Source organism: Zootoca vivipara, chromosome 2 (genome assembly GCF_965207765.1).
Source record: "Zootoca vivipara chromosome 2, rZooViv2.hap1.1, whole genome shotgun sequence".
Classification (NCBI taxonomy): domain Eukaryota; kingdom Metazoa; phylum Chordata; class Lepidosauria; order Squamata; family Lacertidae; genus Zootoca; species Zootoca vivipara.
The window spans coordinates 1205489-1221888 of record NC_142584.1 but is presented as its reverse complement, the minus strand read 5'-3'; the positions used below and the strand labels follow the sequence as shown (position 1 = coordinate 1221888).

At 46.5% G+C, this 16400-nt stretch overlaps 1 protein-coding gene across 1 annotated transcript; it reads right to left on the bottom strand.

Moving 5' to 3' along the window:
* Positions 1-537: 537 nt before the first annotated feature.
* IGFBP6 (insulin like growth factor binding protein 6) lies at positions 538-13480 on the bottom strand. Its single transcript, XM_060272181.2, has 4 exons — positions 12496-13480; positions 2630-2781; positions 1843-1962; positions 538-1472 (listed from the first exon to the last, which is right to left on the bottom strand). The coding sequence occupies exons 1-4, from the start codon at positions 12863-12865 to the stop codon at positions 1359-1361; spliced, it is 756 nt and encodes a 251-aa protein (XP_060128164.1). The 5' UTR covers positions 12866-13480; the 3' UTR covers positions 538-1358.
* Between the last annotated feature and the right edge of the window lie 2920 nt (positions 13481-16400).

Genomic DNA, 16400 nt, shown 5'->3' with positions numbered 1-16400 from the left:
CAGGATTTTTAAGCATTCAAGGAATATAAGCCATACCCTGAAAATAAGCCATAGTGATAGGCAGTTTAACCTTGTAGGTTAAACTACCATACTTAATAAATAAATAAAAATAAGACATCCCCTGAAAATAGGCCATAGTGGTTTTTTTGAGGAAAAATAAATATAAGACGGTGTCTTATTTTCGGAGAAACACAGTGTGTAAAGTAGCATCCACAGGGCTCCGCCTTGTAGAACCTGGACCTCTCAGAACTGATGGTAGCCTCCAAACGTACTTTATTTGCTACTAATTGTTTAGCAGACAGGTTTCCTGAGTAAACAATGTGGCAAGTTATGCTTAGGTGCAAACTATAATGGTTAAAACCCCCCACAAAAATGCTGGTGTAGTTCTAATTACCAGATGCAGTTATGACCTTTTCATCTTTTCCAAGCATTTCTTAGGGAGAAGGATTATTTCTTGAGCTGAATCCTTTTTCATTGTTTGGTGCCAGGAGATTTTCAGAAGCCAAAGAAAAACCACTCTTTAGGACTAATAGCAAGCATGTTATATAGTCCTCAGATTTATTGAATCCAGTGCCAGTGAATCATACAGAATCCACCCCCTGCCCAATTAAAGCACATGGCAGAGAATAGGGGAAACCTAGGCAACCACAGACCCCCTCCATGTAGCTCTCCCCATGATCTGCTAGAGAAGAAGCTGTAAGGCAATATGATACAGAGGGCAGGCTAAGGACCAAGCAAGTTTTAGTGGAAAAAAGAACAACCACGAGTGTCCCAGTGCCCTGTACCATTTATCCCTTCCATGCTATCTCATTCTAATTCTAGGTGTTGGTAATGGTGTGAGGTTGCTGTTCTCATCCTTTCCCATTTCATAGTGCCCTTGTGGGCTCTCTATGGTCATCTGTTTTTACAAAGTTCTCTCCTTTCTCATTTTTCCTATTACTTCTAGCTTGGTAAAAAGCTTTAGTTCAGCCCTAGTTCTCCTCCCCACACCCAGTATCTGGCTACTCATGTCTCCCTACCGGCTTAGGACATAGGATGCATGCAACATCTACTAAAAGTAAAGCTGGCTTAGGTGCCAGCTTATCTTTGCAGTGCAACCACTGATAGCTTATCCAAGAAAACATCTTTAGCCAGAAGCCTCCTCTTGGCCCATGTTGTGATGCAGCCAGTCCAGGCTCCTCCACCCTTCTGTAAATTATCAGATGCAACAGCTGTTCCAAGGTTATTCCAGGGAATGCAAGGTCCCAGCAAGGCAGCAACAGCACAATAAGTTAAAAGCAAATATTTGCAACAGTTCTGGTAGAGAGATTCTTCCTGGACCAGCATCTCTGCTGCTGGAGCACTCTACTCCCAACTGCTCAGTCGACATTGGGAAGCAGGCAAAGGGGTTTTTCTTCCATACCCTCCAACCGGCGGCCTCTCTTATCCACACACCAGCACTGGCCTCTCTTCTGTCCCTTGGATGCCTGACACTGTAGGGGGGCAACGATGTTAGTGGAAGATAAGAAAACTGTGAAACAGCAGCTTCTCTAGCCCGTGGATGCAGGCAATTCCCCATTTGTGCGCGGTCGGCATGCGCAAGCCACTCTGGCTCTGCAATGGGGTAGGACGGAGTAGGGTGGGCTTACATGCATCCCACTTGCACGGTGCCTGGAGCACAACTACACAGTGGGAGAGACTGGATATTTTTAACATAAGATTCTGGTAGGAAAGTTGAAGCCAAAAGAACCAGAACACTAAACCAACTGAGAAATTACTCAGCTTACTACCGGTACTCAGAGTTATGGCTTGCTATAAAAGCCCAAGAGTAGCTCACTGCCTCCAAGCAACTTTTCAGTATACCTGCTTACGCCTGTAGAACCCTTTGGTGTCACAGTTGGGAATGAAGATGTCTTGACCATTCTGGTAAAGTGGGGCCTTCAACTCCTGCAAGATGGCTGCCAGGTGCCTGCGGCAAGGAGCCTGCCAAACAAACAGAAATAGGTCAGTAGTTGTGGGAACCTGTGGCCTCAGATGTTATTAGATCCCTCCTTTGGCCGCAGCCAGCATGGCCAATGGTGAGGGATGGTGGAAGTTGTAGCCTAACATCATCTGGAGAGCCACAGGTTCCCTGCTATTGGATTGACCAAAGAGCTACGTATGATACCCATAGGTGGACAGAAGCCAGAAGAGTCGAGCAGTATAGTCAGCCTGGGTTTAACAGTACTTTAAATACAAGTGTTTGGGCCTGCTTTACAAGTCAAGGGTTTATACAGAAGGCACTGTATAAAAATGCTAGCATGGCAGGGAGAGATATGCTGGCTTCCCGTATAGGGAGGAAGGCTGTGAGTGTGTTAAACCATGAGGAAGTGTTCAATTACGAGATCCTTCTCTGGCTTACTGAAAATATGCAATCCCAGAAAGATTACACCTCATGCTTTTCTGTAAGTAGGAATTTGGTGGTGTGAGGAGAGAGAGAGAGAAATAGAAGCAGACAGTTAAGAGCAATAATGTGCAGGCTCCACAGTTCTTCTAGCATCCCTTTCTTGTGCAGGAAAGTCTGTACAGAGCAGGAAGCCAGAATGCCAGCAGGGAAGCACAGTCCCTTCTTTCTCTGGGTGGGGAAGTACAGGCTGCTTGCTCCACGTACCATATCATGCTCCTGTTTGGTATCACTGCTCAGGGAGAGCTGCTGTAGTTGGGTTTTGCCAACTGTGACCTCTTGCAGTGGATCCTGGCTCTGTAACAGGAGAGGCTCTGCTGTTGATTGACCGGCATGGCGATTCTCCTCCCAACCATCACCTAGAGAGATGGAAACAGGCTTCAGCATTTCAGTCACCTTCTTAAAGAAGACAAGGGGAGGGAGGGAGGACCAGCTGCAGGACAGCAGTTCCCAAACTCTCTCCAGAGAACAATGCTGAAATATTGGATGTATCCATAGTCTCTTCCCAACAGAATATGAAAACAGAAGATGAATGGAACAGTCAGCCTCTGTTATTTCTATCAATATAACTGGTAACATTTACAACCACCCCCCACCCTGTGCAGGGGGTGTGATTAAGGATGCACTGCATGAACTGCAGCTGACTGGGTCTGAGGAATCCCAGAAGCCCAGCCCTGCCTTGAGTCCTGTAACTGGGCAAAAGGGAAGCAGGACACAGTAGGGATGTTAACTAAGCTGCCCTGCTGTTGAAAGAAACATATCTGCCCATTGTTCTGGAAGCTGATAAAAAAATACATGTGTGAAACCCATCTAGCATTAACTGCAAAGTAAATGTGCCTCTATGCCAGCTATCAAAAGTTGTGATCAGTGAGCAATACCTCTCTAAAGATGGTGGGATTTGCAACACAGCCAAAGACTTTGATTAGTTTCTCCTCCTTGACATTTCAGAGAACCCTTGCCTGGTATTTTGCCAGATGCAGCAACTGGGACATACTCTGCACTTAGTCAAAGAGCTGGAACAGACATTAGAAGCAGCTCATCCAGAAAAAAAACCCCTCAGCCATGAAGCTACACTGCCCTGAAAGGCACGTAGGATAAAAATGTAAGAAAGAAATGTACACTGGAAAGCACTGTTTTGCAAACACTGTTTTTCAAATAACCATTTGTCCATCTCCAGCCAAGAACTAGCAGTGTCCAAAGGATAAATTTTTTAAAGCTAATATTCTCCAGAAGGTAGTTTTGGAGGAATCTTAACAGTCACATGCATTTCCCATTTTTTAAACATATAAAAAATCCTAATCTAGTTATCCGTATCTCCTCCAGCCCCATGTTGTTGTCACTTGGGACAATAAGTGCTGAACACCTCAGTTCTCCCTTTGTGACCTCAACCAGAATGGAGGCTAGCTGAATTCACATCCACATATATTGTTGTCAATTTATGCTTTTCTGGGGAGGGGGGTCAGGACCTTACCCCAGTTCTGCTTTTTACTGTAGAATTTACAGAGGAAATAGATGTATAATGCAGCCTTTCTGTCCCCAAATTCCAGCCACTTACCATTTAAGTGAACATTTCTGTACACAAAAAGCACCTGAGACAAAAACCAACAACAACCAACCAACCAACCCAACCCAACCCTGTTTTTGTTGGGGGACTTTTTTCTCCCAGGCAGCTTTAATGTACTGGGGGGAAAGAAGGTTAAAAAGTCCCATTGGGGTTTTCGAACAAAAGCTGATTTAGGGACTGCAGAATTTTGCATAACTGACTGGCATCAGCAAGTCTGGAATAATGGAGAAACTCACCAAGTCTGGGCATGTCAAAGTAATAATGACAGATAATTTTAGTATTATTTGGAGCAGTTTTAATCATTATGAAGGAACATGGATTTTTCCCACCAGCGACAAAGCCATACTTAGAATCATAGAGTTTGGAAGAGACCACAAGGGCTATCCAGTCCAACCCCCTGCCAAGCAGGAAACACCCAACACTCTTTGGTGACAAATGTGACTATGCTGTTGCATTGACTTCATGTTGATCTATGTATTTGTCCTGAGGCATTGGTTAACTGAAAATGAAAACACTTTAAAAATCTGCCCAAAAGGCAGATCCAGGAAGCAGACTTAAGTGCCCTTCTGACACAACATGCATGGCTTGGTTTGGAACATCTCTGTAAGTTAATCCCTTTTAAAATATGTTTAATGCACCCCCACCTCCACCAACATGGCATTGAGGGTGGCCAGGAACTTCTAGGTTTCCCAGCTTCGACTTCAGACTTAAAGGAAAGCTCAGTGGGCAGGTTTAGTTGAGAAAACTGTTTGGCTCCACCATCCATGAGACCCAAGTGAAACAGACAGCTTCTAGTAGTCAATAATGAAGATGTAAAAATAGCTCTGCTAAAAAATTCTGCACATGAATGATAACACATGAATAATACAACACAATCATATACACATTACCCCTTACAGCAGCACACAGAGGACCTGAAGATTATCAGTGGTCATCTCTATAGACACATGCAGAGCACATTACAGATTGTGAGCATTGACAACCTGTGGATTTGCTCCACAGCTGACCACTGGCTCAGCTCTCAAATGAGACTTCTGCATTTTCCACACAGCTCCTCAAGGGGGCAGCAGAGTTTCCTTGCATCAACCCATTTCCTGTGAGGTCCTGTACTACTAGTAGCTCCAATTCAGTCTGGATTGTACATATAGCACCCTGGCTCAGTCAGTGGAGACCATTTAAGGCTACTGAAACGGCAGCAGCAGGAAGAAAGATGGACAAAACCTACTTAGTGGGCTATAATGACAAGTTCCACGCAGCACTGAAAGGCAAAACAGGTTCCAGCCATAAAATATTAGCATGTTTATGGAGGCTACATCCATATTTATTAGAGAGCATGATGAATCTAAAAACTCAGGGTGCTTGTAGGCTGCCCAGTCACATACATGTTTAACTCAGAAGCAATTCACAGCGATCAGTGGGACTTGCTTTCTAAGGATGAGTAGAATTGCAGTCTTATCCTGGAAAACTCCACTGGTGTCAGAAATGGGGCTTCCTGGCTGTGAAATGCTAAACCATTTTCACCAGTGATTAACCCAGGATGCTGCATCAGTGTCAGGCTTTGGAGAATCAGCTTCCTCCACTGTGGCCGTAAATGAGCAGATCAAATGAAAGGGAATTCTTACCAGTTAGTTTCTTTAAGAAACACAGTGAAGGACAAAATAAAGCATCTAACCAGAATGGTGTGCTCCCAATTAAGGTCACTCCCCCCTCCGTCCCTATTAATCTACGTCACTCCTATGTTTTGTAATCTGAGTTTGTAGCCTCTGTGCTTTCTGTTTTGCCACTTTCTGAGCTCTCTGGGACTTTGGGGGAGGAGGGGTGGATAGTACCCAGAGACTGTCAATCTGTTAACTCTCTCTCTTCTCTCTTCTAGTGTTCCTTCTGCTAGCTGTTCCCCATCCAGTATTTCCCAGCTTCTGCCTTCTGAACTATGCCCCTCTGCAAACCACTGTTCCAAATCTATAGTGTCCTCCTGCTCCTGGGAAGATTCAGGATCGGGGGTGGTGGTGGTGGCTCCCACCATTCTTCCTTAGTGCAGCCCTCCTCAGGACAGTCCCTGACAATCAGCAAGTTATCCACAGGATAAATTTACCCAGGTGGTTTGATCAAATGGAATAAAGGTTCAATCAATTAGCTACAAAGCCCCACTTAGCCTAGCATAAACAGCAGGCAGATGTTGGTTAAGTGTTTTCCTAACTGCAAAAACAAGGCATGGGTAAAATGGCAAAATAGGAAGAGAGATGTATGCATGAGTTACTGAAGGTCCCATTCAGACTCACAACTGGTCTAGACTCTACACTGCTTTCATCTTTCAAAAACTACTTTTGCACTAATAGGGTCTAAAAGTTTGATATTAAAAAGCTGGATTTTTTTAGTATTCCAAAGGATTTGTTGGATATTGCTCTCTAAGTCAGCTTCTGCAACTCATGACCATACAGTAAAATAGTGTTCCTAAATTTTGACCACTTGTGCAATCCTCTGCATGTTTACTTGGACATTAAAACTCTTTAAGTGTTTAAGGATGTTTATTCCCCAAATAAGGATTGCAGCTTGAAATGCAGGTTTATTCTGATTTCCAAACAATGTTTGGCTGTAGTAAATGTTTCTGAGCAAGGTTTGATGCTCCTCCTCCTTAGAATGTCAGGCTACAAGTGTATTACAAGGACAGAAAGCTGTCATAAATTCATGAAACAATGTTCAATGCTACATTTGTAATGTAAAAAACTGATTTCTCACTTTTGAGTTTGTCGAACTGCCAAGAGGCCTGAATAAGGTTGCCATTTAAAATATTTTAAAGTAGGAGGTGGAGGAAGATGCACTCAGTGCCTCTTAATCATCAGGACAGTGGCATTCAGTGCTTCTTAGTCATCAGGAGCGGAGTGAATTTTACAGGCTCAACACAAGCAGTTCTCCAACCACAATCCCTCAGCAGAGGGAAGGATTTGGCATGGTCTCCACACCTCCAATATCCCTTCTTACATCTGGATTTTATTTTGAGAAGAGAATGACAATTTATTGCACAAGCCATTTGAGGGACACGCTGACCACAATTCCTTGCTGCCAACTGTGGTTTTCATCTTCTCCATATTAACAAACTGTAAGAGATCTTTTTTATTTTTATATCAGCCAGAACAACTGAGGCACCTGTTTTGCATGTTCAGTGCCAAGCTAAGCTCAAATCTGCATACCTTCTACAAAATGATGATAAAGGAACTAGACATTACGCTGGAAATCCATTGCACTGGAAGTGCTACCAAGCTAGCTGTTTTCTCCAGAATTTACATAACTTGCTCACTTGGGAATGTTGGAGAATCCAGATGATGTTGGTATGACATCATTCTGTTCCAGTGTTCTCTCCGTTGTCCTTTTGACTTTATAGGCCTAGTTCACTGCAAATTGTCTGACGTTTAGTACAATCCTAGTGCTATCCTCAACTCACCCAGCACAGAGGTTTGCTCCATGAGGCAGCTGTTGCTAAGGCTGGCAAACACCAACATTTCTGTATTTCTTGGTTGCACTGCCACCATTATTGCCCCTGCATCTATGGAGCTCTATCGAAAAAGGTGAGAATTCTGCATATCACCTGTTCAGGAGAGCAAAATAGAATAGATTCAGACCTGCTACTTTTCCTCCCAAACAGCTGAAAGGCAGGATTTTAATCTGCAACCGTCATTTTTTAAAAAATGTTAAAGACCATGGGCTTCCCATATTAATTTGTCTGTGCTTTAAAATCTTCTGCTGATGTTCATTCTCCAGGTACCTCCTTTATCAGATATTTGCTATTCAACAGCAAGGGAGAGGGCTTTCTCAGCAGTGGGACCCCAGTTATAGAATGCCCTCCCTAAAGAGGCTCGGCTTCCACTAATACTGCAGTCTTTCCCGTGCCAGCCAACATTTTTATTCACACAGGCATTTTAAATTTTTTGTTTTATTATCATTTTATGCTATAAACCGATTGTATGCCACTCTGAAATCCAAATGAGTTGAATGGCAGCAAATAAATGTTTTAATAAATAAGACCACGGAGTGGGGTGGTGGTGGAGGCAATGTCAGGGCCATATGCCAGGAATCAGGGTGTATGGCAGGCATCCCCAAACTGCGGCCCTCCAGATGTTTTGGCCTACAACTCCCATGATCCCTAGCTAACAGGACCAATGGTTGGGGAAGATGGGAATTGTAGTCCAAAACATCTAGAGGGCCGCAGTTTGGGGATGCCTGGTGTATGGGATGTTAGGAGAGGGATAGTACCTCTGGTAGGGGACCCGCCGTGCTCCTTCTGAGTTAGTTTGCCTACTTTTGGTCCCCACCCTGCACTCAGCTCTCTCGCCTGTGGCTCCTAGAAGCTGTCGGCATGTGACAGCAGCAGCCACACCCTGGGAACGGCTTCGATTGGCCAGCTAAACCAGGTGAGGGGAGCCGATGGGTGTCAGACCCTTGGCAATTTAGGGACTTCCCCTGCATGTGAAAACAGGGTCAGGTGGATTGAATGCATGAGACTGATAGTGGGTCCAGTGGTCAAGAAGGCAGTTTCTGCAAGTGCTGAAGAGGGAAGTGAGGGGCAGGTGGGGTTTTGTCAAACCTGAGAAGGGAGCCCATCTAGGAGAAGGAAAACTCCGGTCCTAAACCTCTGCTGCCTTGGGAGCAGAGGCATTTTTTTGGGGGGGTCCTGTAGCCCCAAGCACAATTTTGTGAGGGGGCACAACCTACAGCAGGCTCCTTTGATCAGAGCCTGACTGAGCGAGAAGCAGCTGTGCCTTGGCTGTGGCACTCATGCCTGTCTGCAACTCAGCCCTGGGTCAGGCCTGACCCAGAGAAGGAGAGCAGAAGGAGAGTGGGCAGCAGCTCCCCCCCTTCTCCCCTGGACTGTGGCACCTGGGAGGGCACCCTCCAGCCCCAGCCCCCCTGGGGGCGCACCCTGTGCAGTGCAGCCATACACTCTGCCACTGCTTGTGAGATACCTTCAGGAGAAGGAAACGGCTATGGAGTTTTTGTTGTTTAGTCGTTTAGTCGTGTCCGACTCTTCGTGACCCCATGGACCAGAGCACGCCAGGCACTCCTGTCTTGCACTGCCTCCCGCAGTTTGGTCAAACTCATGTTCGTAGCTTCGAGACCACTGTCCAACCATCTTGTCCTCTGTCGTCCCCTTCTCCTAGTGCCCTCCATCTTTCCCAACATCAGGGTCTTTTCCAAGGATTCTTCTCTTCTCATGATGTGGCCAAAGTATTGGAGCCTCAGCTTCACAATCTGTCCTTCCAGGGAGCGCTCAGGGCTGATTTCCTTAAGAATGGATAGGTTTGATCTTCTTGCAGTCCATGGGACTCTCAAGAGTCTCCTCCAGCACCATAATTCAAAAGCATCAATTCTTCGGCGATCAGCCTTCTTTATGGTCCAGCTCTCACTTCCATACATCACTACTGGGAAAACCATAGCTTTAACTATATGGACCTTTGTCGGCAAGGTGATGTCTCTGCTTTTTAAGATGCTGTCTAGGTTTGTCATTGCTTTTCTCCCAAGAAGCAGGCGTCTTTTAATTTCGTGACTGCTGTCACCATCTGCAGTGATCAAGGAGCCCAAGAAAGTAAAATCTCTCACTGCCTCCATTTCTTCCCCTTCTATTTGCCAGGAGGTGATGGGACCAGTGGCCATGATCTTGGTTTTTTTGATGTTGAGCTTCAGACCATATTTTGCGCTCTCCTCTTTCACCCTCATTAAAAGGTTCTTTAATTCCTCCTCACTTTCTGCCATCAAGGTTGTGTCATCTGCATATCTGAGGTTGTTGATATTTCTTCCAGCAATCTTAATTCCAGCTTGGGATTCATCTAGTCCAGCCTTTCGCATGATGAATTCTGCATATAAGTTAAATAAGCAGGGGGACAATATACAACCTTGTCGTACTCCTTTCCCAATTTTGAACCAATCAGTTGTTCCATATCCAGTTCTAACTGTAGCTTCTTGTCTGTGGAGTACCCCTACAGAAATCCACATTTGGATGGTACCTTGTATGCCTTCTGGCAACTCCTGCAGCCCAGCTGGTGCCAAACATATTCCTTTGGACCACATCAGTGAGGCAGAGAGGGAGTTTGCCCAGGACCTCCAGACACACTGCTCAGGCTTGCGCCCTGAGGAGGTCACTTCCGTGCTACTAATGCAGTGGCTGATTTCATCTCTCAAGACAGATGGATGCCATCAGAAGCCAGGAATCTCATGGCCTGATGAGCCAGGAGATTGAATGGACGAGACTGACAGTGGGTCCAATGGTCAAGAAGGCAATTTCTGCAAGTGCTGAAGAGGGAAGTGAGGGGCAGCCTCGGCTGTTTCCATGGATTGGATGTGTTCAACTTCAGAGAGCATCAGGAACAGAAGGAAGTAAGAATGCACAGTATCAGCCTCATTATATGCAGTATAAGCCTCTGGACTGGCCAGGCCAGGCCTATATACTAGAGCCAAGGTTAAATCCCTGGTCAAAAGAAACAGTCCCTGTTGCACTTTCAGGATCCAGGTTAACTGCTTACTTGTTGTCCCAGGGAGCCTGGGAGTTGGATAATAGACCAAAATCTGCATTCTGGTCTGACTAGTTATAGACCCCAGCTGGTCCTGAGCAAGATTTTTGAAAAAAGAAAATGCAGGGCCAGCTTCTCTCTTTGTCCACGGCTCTCTGCGTGTTGTCACAACACAAAGGATAAGAGCCAAATTTTGCTGGTTAAAAGAAGTACCCATGTGAGTTGCCCAGCATCTTCCCATCATGTGGCAGAATGGCTCCTTTTCAGCTTGCTAGAGGAAAAGCAAAACCAAGGACACTTGCAAGTAATCCAGTTTGCAGATTGCGGCTCATTTCATGCAATCAAAGAAAACAGACTGTTGTCGGCAAGGGCCCAGGAAGCAAGCAAAAACGTGTTTTCAGAGGTTGTGCTCCTGTGCAGAGTCAGGCACACTGCCAGACATGCTCACATCTCCTCCTCTCCTGTTGCCACAGATCAGTACTAGCATTTCAAGAGTTGTGAGGCACAGTGTCCTTAAATCACAAGTCTAATCATAAATCCAACTCATAAAGTAGGTTCGTGACAAGGAGCTGCCAGATCCAAACTTTACTTGCACAGTATATTAGTTTTATAGAGTTGAAGCCCAGCCTCTTCTTCCCAGGGTTCCTCTGTCCACCACACAAAACTAGTGGATTCTTGCAGTCTACAAAGGGAAGCCATAAAGAACTGTTTGAGAACCCTCCCCAGAGAGAACAGAAGGTGCACCTCCAGGTGGGTAGAGATGATTTTGCAGTCTTCTTCCTGCAAGACAAGGTTTGGCACTGCACCCACTACTAGACTGAGCGAAAGGTGACTCAGGCCTGGCATGAGAGATTCTCAAGGGTGTGCGTCACAAGTCTAGGGATACTGCAGATTCTCCCCATCCCATCCCAAAATGTTCCTGACAGTTTTGTCCAGCAAACACTGATCTCCTCTATGGCCTTAAGGTATTCATTCCCAAACCTGAGGAGCTGCTTTCACAACAGCCCTTTCACACCCTTTTGACCTAACCAATTTCAGGGGTGATCCCTGGTGTTTATACCTGGGTTGGAGGGGCTATGGAGGCTTCTAGTCCTCAGGATGCATATTGTTAGGTCCAAGTTACCAGAGAGGTATCAAAATGTTTCCAAAGTTGGAACAAAACATGAGCAAAGAACTCAAAGCACACACATTTCAAAAGTATCTACTCCCGCTGCACAAACATGATTCTAAATCAAGTAACTAATTCAGATTCAAATTCTGTAGTTTAAGCAGGCACACAGGAAAAAAATCTATGAGCCCTTGTGGCTATTATGCTTCAAGGCTAGAAAGAGAAGCACCCAGCATTCGCTACCCAACACCTGAAAGACTTCCCTTCCCTTTCTGACCTTGAATGTACATTTTCACAATCTTCAATTTTGTTTGGGGCATAGAGACTGCTTATATTAATATATAGGTTTAAATCAGACTGTGTGGACTATTTTCATTCTTAATGTGAGCTGGCGATGTTTCTTCTTGTCTTTACTGTATTTGCAAAATTAAACAAACACAAAGAAAGAACACTTGAATCCCACAGTGGGAGAGCAGGGAGAGGAGAGCTGACAGTTTCACTCCATCACCTTCGCTGCCCGCAATCCTATGGCTCTTTACTTGGGAGTAAATCCCAGTGTGTTCAATAGGGTTTTTGCTCCCTTTGCGCTGAGGATCTTACATGTGGAACTCGATGAACGGCTAAGTCATCTCCTGCATCCAATATGCCCCCAACCCCCCTTTATAGTTCCTCACCCTCCATACTTTATGATCACTTGCATGGCAATCTTGGCCCCGCGATATTTCATAGGATAGAATTGCAGAGTTGCAAGGGACCCCGCAGGGTCATCTAGTCTAACCCCCCCCCATGCAGGACTCTCTACCAAAGCACCAAGCCGCCTTTTGCGCCACCTCGCTTCCACGTTTCTGCTCCGGGCTCGCTCAAGCCCGCTTGCAAGGCGCGGGCCCTCCACTGCACTCACCTGCCGCGGGCGCCGCCTTCGTCTGGTTCCGGCCGCCGCCTCCTGCCACGCAGACCCCCTGGCCGCGGAGCAAGGCGTGCAGCGGAGTGCGCTCGCCGGGCCGAGGGACGCAGCGCAAGCCTGGCGCGCAGCCCGGGGTGTAGACGCCGCACGACTCGCCCAGTGCCCGCGCGTCGCAGCCCTTCTCGTCGCAAAGAGCCTGGGCGTCCCTGTCGAGGGATGCGCGGCCGCCCACCGACGCCGCGGAAGCGCAAGCGGCGCTGGGGTGGCCCTCGGCAGCGCCGCCGCCTCCTGGTCGCCCTCCTGCCGCTGCCGCCTCGGTCAGCAAGAGAAGCAGCAGCGCCGTCTCCAAGCAGCAAGCCGGGAGCATGGTTGTCCGCAGGGCGCCCGATGCCGGAGCCGCTTCCCGGTCAGAGCCTCTCGAGCGCCGCGCGGCAGCCCTTAAATGCGTGCAGCGCCCAGCGCCAGCCCCCGAGTTGCCGGCCTCCTTCCGCGCCAGGTGTGCAGCCTGCCCGGCTGGAAGGGCGCCAGCCAGCGGGGTGTGGCTGCGGGCTACCGCGAGTTGGCTGGCAGCTGGGGGCCACCCCACCCCACTGCACCGCACCCCGCCGCCGCCTATAATGATCGAGGCTTGGCGGCGCGCTTCCAGGCGCACTTCGCTGCGCGGGAGCCCCGTCCAACTCCCGGCGGAGGCTGCCTTCGGAGGAAGCGCGCGCGCCAAGCGCCCAGTTCTGCATATTGGGGGCTGCCTTACGAGCAAGCCGCTGAAAACCTGTGCGGCGTCGTGCTGAATTAGGAATTGGAGAAAAGACCCCACTTCAGAATCCGGCGTAGCTGGGGAGGGGCGCACACACACACCGCGGGGAGCGGCACTTATCGCACTCGAGCCTCGCGTTTCACCCAGGAGTGACGAGGCTCCGCGCTGCCCGAGAGGGCACCCTAGCGCTTGCGTCTGCCCGCTGCCTCCCTCTCAGGCTGCCGCCCTACAGCTGAGCGGGAGGTGGGGGGCGGACTCCCTGCAGGCCCCTCGCTACTCAAAGCAACGCGGGCCTGCAGGGATACTGGCGCGCCCTGGCCGGTCCTGCCCCAGGGCGCCCAAGCGGCTAGCTACGTCACTGCTTATACAGGTGAAACTCGGAAAATTAGAATATCGTCGAAAAGTGCATTTATTTCAGTAATGCAACTTATTATTTTTTACTTTTAATTTTTACAAATGCTTTCTTTTGGAAATTCCACAGTAATAAAACAAATACAGTTACAATAATACAAAAATAAACATTGCCATTACATTTCATTAATTACATTCCATTTATCATTGACCCGCCTAACAACAAAGAATTACAATTACAACAAATAAAGGCTTGACATATCTTGCTTTGCATGTCATGCATCTCTCTCATATATTGGTTTCACCTTTTAAGTTGCGTTACTGAAATGCACTTTTCGACAATATTCTAATTTTCCGAGTTTCACCTGTATACGCTGCGAAGCGCTCTTTCTCGATCCAGCCCACCTTGCGGGGGGTGGAAACGGGGAAGAGTGGATGGAATGGTTAAATAAGAAGGAATCATGTCTAGAATGGGCCTACAAAGCAGCATCCTTCTGCACACTTGCTACAGAGGAAGGTCACCTCCCCCACTTTAAAGAACTTCCTTCAAAGTAAACATGGACACGAATCCCGCTGCAGCTTCTCAACTTCTGAACCTAGGCAGCATGGAGACCCCATGTGCATGCATGTTCACATGCATGGGCGTAGCCAAGGGGGTGCAAGGGGGGTAGCTGCCTCTCCTTAAATCAAGTAAATAAATAGAAATACTTAACTGACGGATTGCATTGCAGATATCTCGGTTCTCCCCCACCCCCCCAACATAAAGCCTGCTCCCCTTTAAATAAATACTGGCTATTCCCATGTTCACAGGAAAATCCCATTCTGTTCAATTAATCATCAGTAAATGCAACAGAAGTATTGCTTTGGAATTCCAGGCAATCAGAATTTGGCTTGGTTTTTAGAACAAAAGTAAAAAAAAAACAAATCTCATTCTTAAAGCAGAATATTTTATCATTTAGAACATATCCACATGCACCCACACATTTAACCTTTTTAAATTTGAAGAGTAAGGCAAAGATAACAGTCCCAAGTCGCAGTCAAAATAACTTGCTGCAGTGGAAGGAACCCAAAAGCCCAATCTAGCCTGTTTTGAAATAAAAGCTAAGATGCAAATTCAGCAATTATGCTATTGGTGTCTATCTCACCCACCTGAGCAACAGCCCAGTGGATTAGAACACTGACAGTGCTATCTACTCAGAAGTAAATCCCATAAAGCTGAATGGGGCTTTCTTTCCAGATAAAAGAGGATAGCATTGCAGTGCAATATTCCCATTTTGTTTGTGGGAAAAACAGAATGAGAAATTCTTGCCTGAAGCAGTTTTGGTTTCTCACGTTAGAGAACACAATAATCAGCCATTGGAAAATACTGACTTTTATCTGATGGGACTGCCACGTTCCCTCCCCTCACATTAGTCCCTGTACCTTAAAACATCCAAAATGATAAAAAAAAATTAACAAGAGGCTCTGTTTTCCTCCATGAAGGTTTTGTGAAATTGCAACTTTCAAGTCATGTGGCAGTGAAGTCGAGGTACCGGTACTTCTGAGCCTTCAACTGTGCTGAATGACTGGTGTGTTAAAGGCAACGCAGCTTGCAAACTGTGATCAGGAACACTTTACCTATTGGATTTCTGCCTGTCACAAAGCTGTTAAATGCATGGGGTTGGGGAAGAGAGACAGGAGTTTCAACCTGAGTGCTTGTTTGTGGTTATAACTAACCATCAGTTAGTGGGAATAAATTGCTGACACTTGTAACATCTGTGTGCTGAAGGATGATAATTAGGTATCAGGGCATTACAACCACAAAATCGAAGCATAAGGCTTGAACGAATTTATTTTCCCCCTTTTATTTCATGCTCTTTCCTCTTTTCCTGCAATTCTCCAGTTCAGCTCCTTTCTCTGCAGCTGTGCAAACCACCTTTTAAAATCTGCTCCTGTGCCTTTAACAGCAGGCTGAATCTTCTGGGTATGGAAATATGTGGCAGGAGCTTTGGCTGCAATCCTAACCATGTCTGTGGGTCTTACTGCCAGATCAGTGGGTTAGGATTGCAGAGCTTGTGTGTCTGCTCAAGGTGAGTCTTTACCAGAGCTCAGTTGAGCTTACTCCTAAGTAAATGTAATTTGATGTCATTTACCTCCAAACATGTCCCACTATGTTCATTGGGTCTTCCTGGAATGTGCATAAAAGATAGGTTAAGACACACTAGTGAAAGTTGTCCCTTTTTAACTTAGGACTTCTGGGTTACCGATTTAGGCATGGGCTGCAATTTAACTGACACCCACTCATTTGTCTAAGAAGGTCAAGGCAGAATACACGGGGTTACCTTGCTTTTACCCTCACAACAACCCTGCAAAGTAGGTTAGGCTGAGAGTTAGAGGAGTCCGCCTCCCAAACTCCTCCTGTTTGACTTAATGTAATTATTTGGGGATGATGTCGAAACTATTTCCAAACAAAAGCCGTCAATGAGCAAAAACTTCCCTGCTCAGGGCCCTTTTGTGTGTCCCCTTTTTGGGGGGGGAGGGGAAGAGATTGGCTCTTCCTTCCACTCTTAAAATTTTATTCTGTTTGGATCCAGGCAGAATGCTTGGAATACTTAAAGTTTCCAGTCCATCTCTGTTGTGTAATTCAATTGCCCAGCTATTTCCCTTCTTGGCTGGTTCTTTCCAAAAACATGACATCCATCACTTGGGTTGTTTTTGAAAAGTTGCTCTTAAGACTTAGTGTTCCTGCTTGGCAAGCACTTACAATGTACAGGGGATGAGGAACCCTTTGGTTGCATTACCTGTTCTGTGTGGGGAG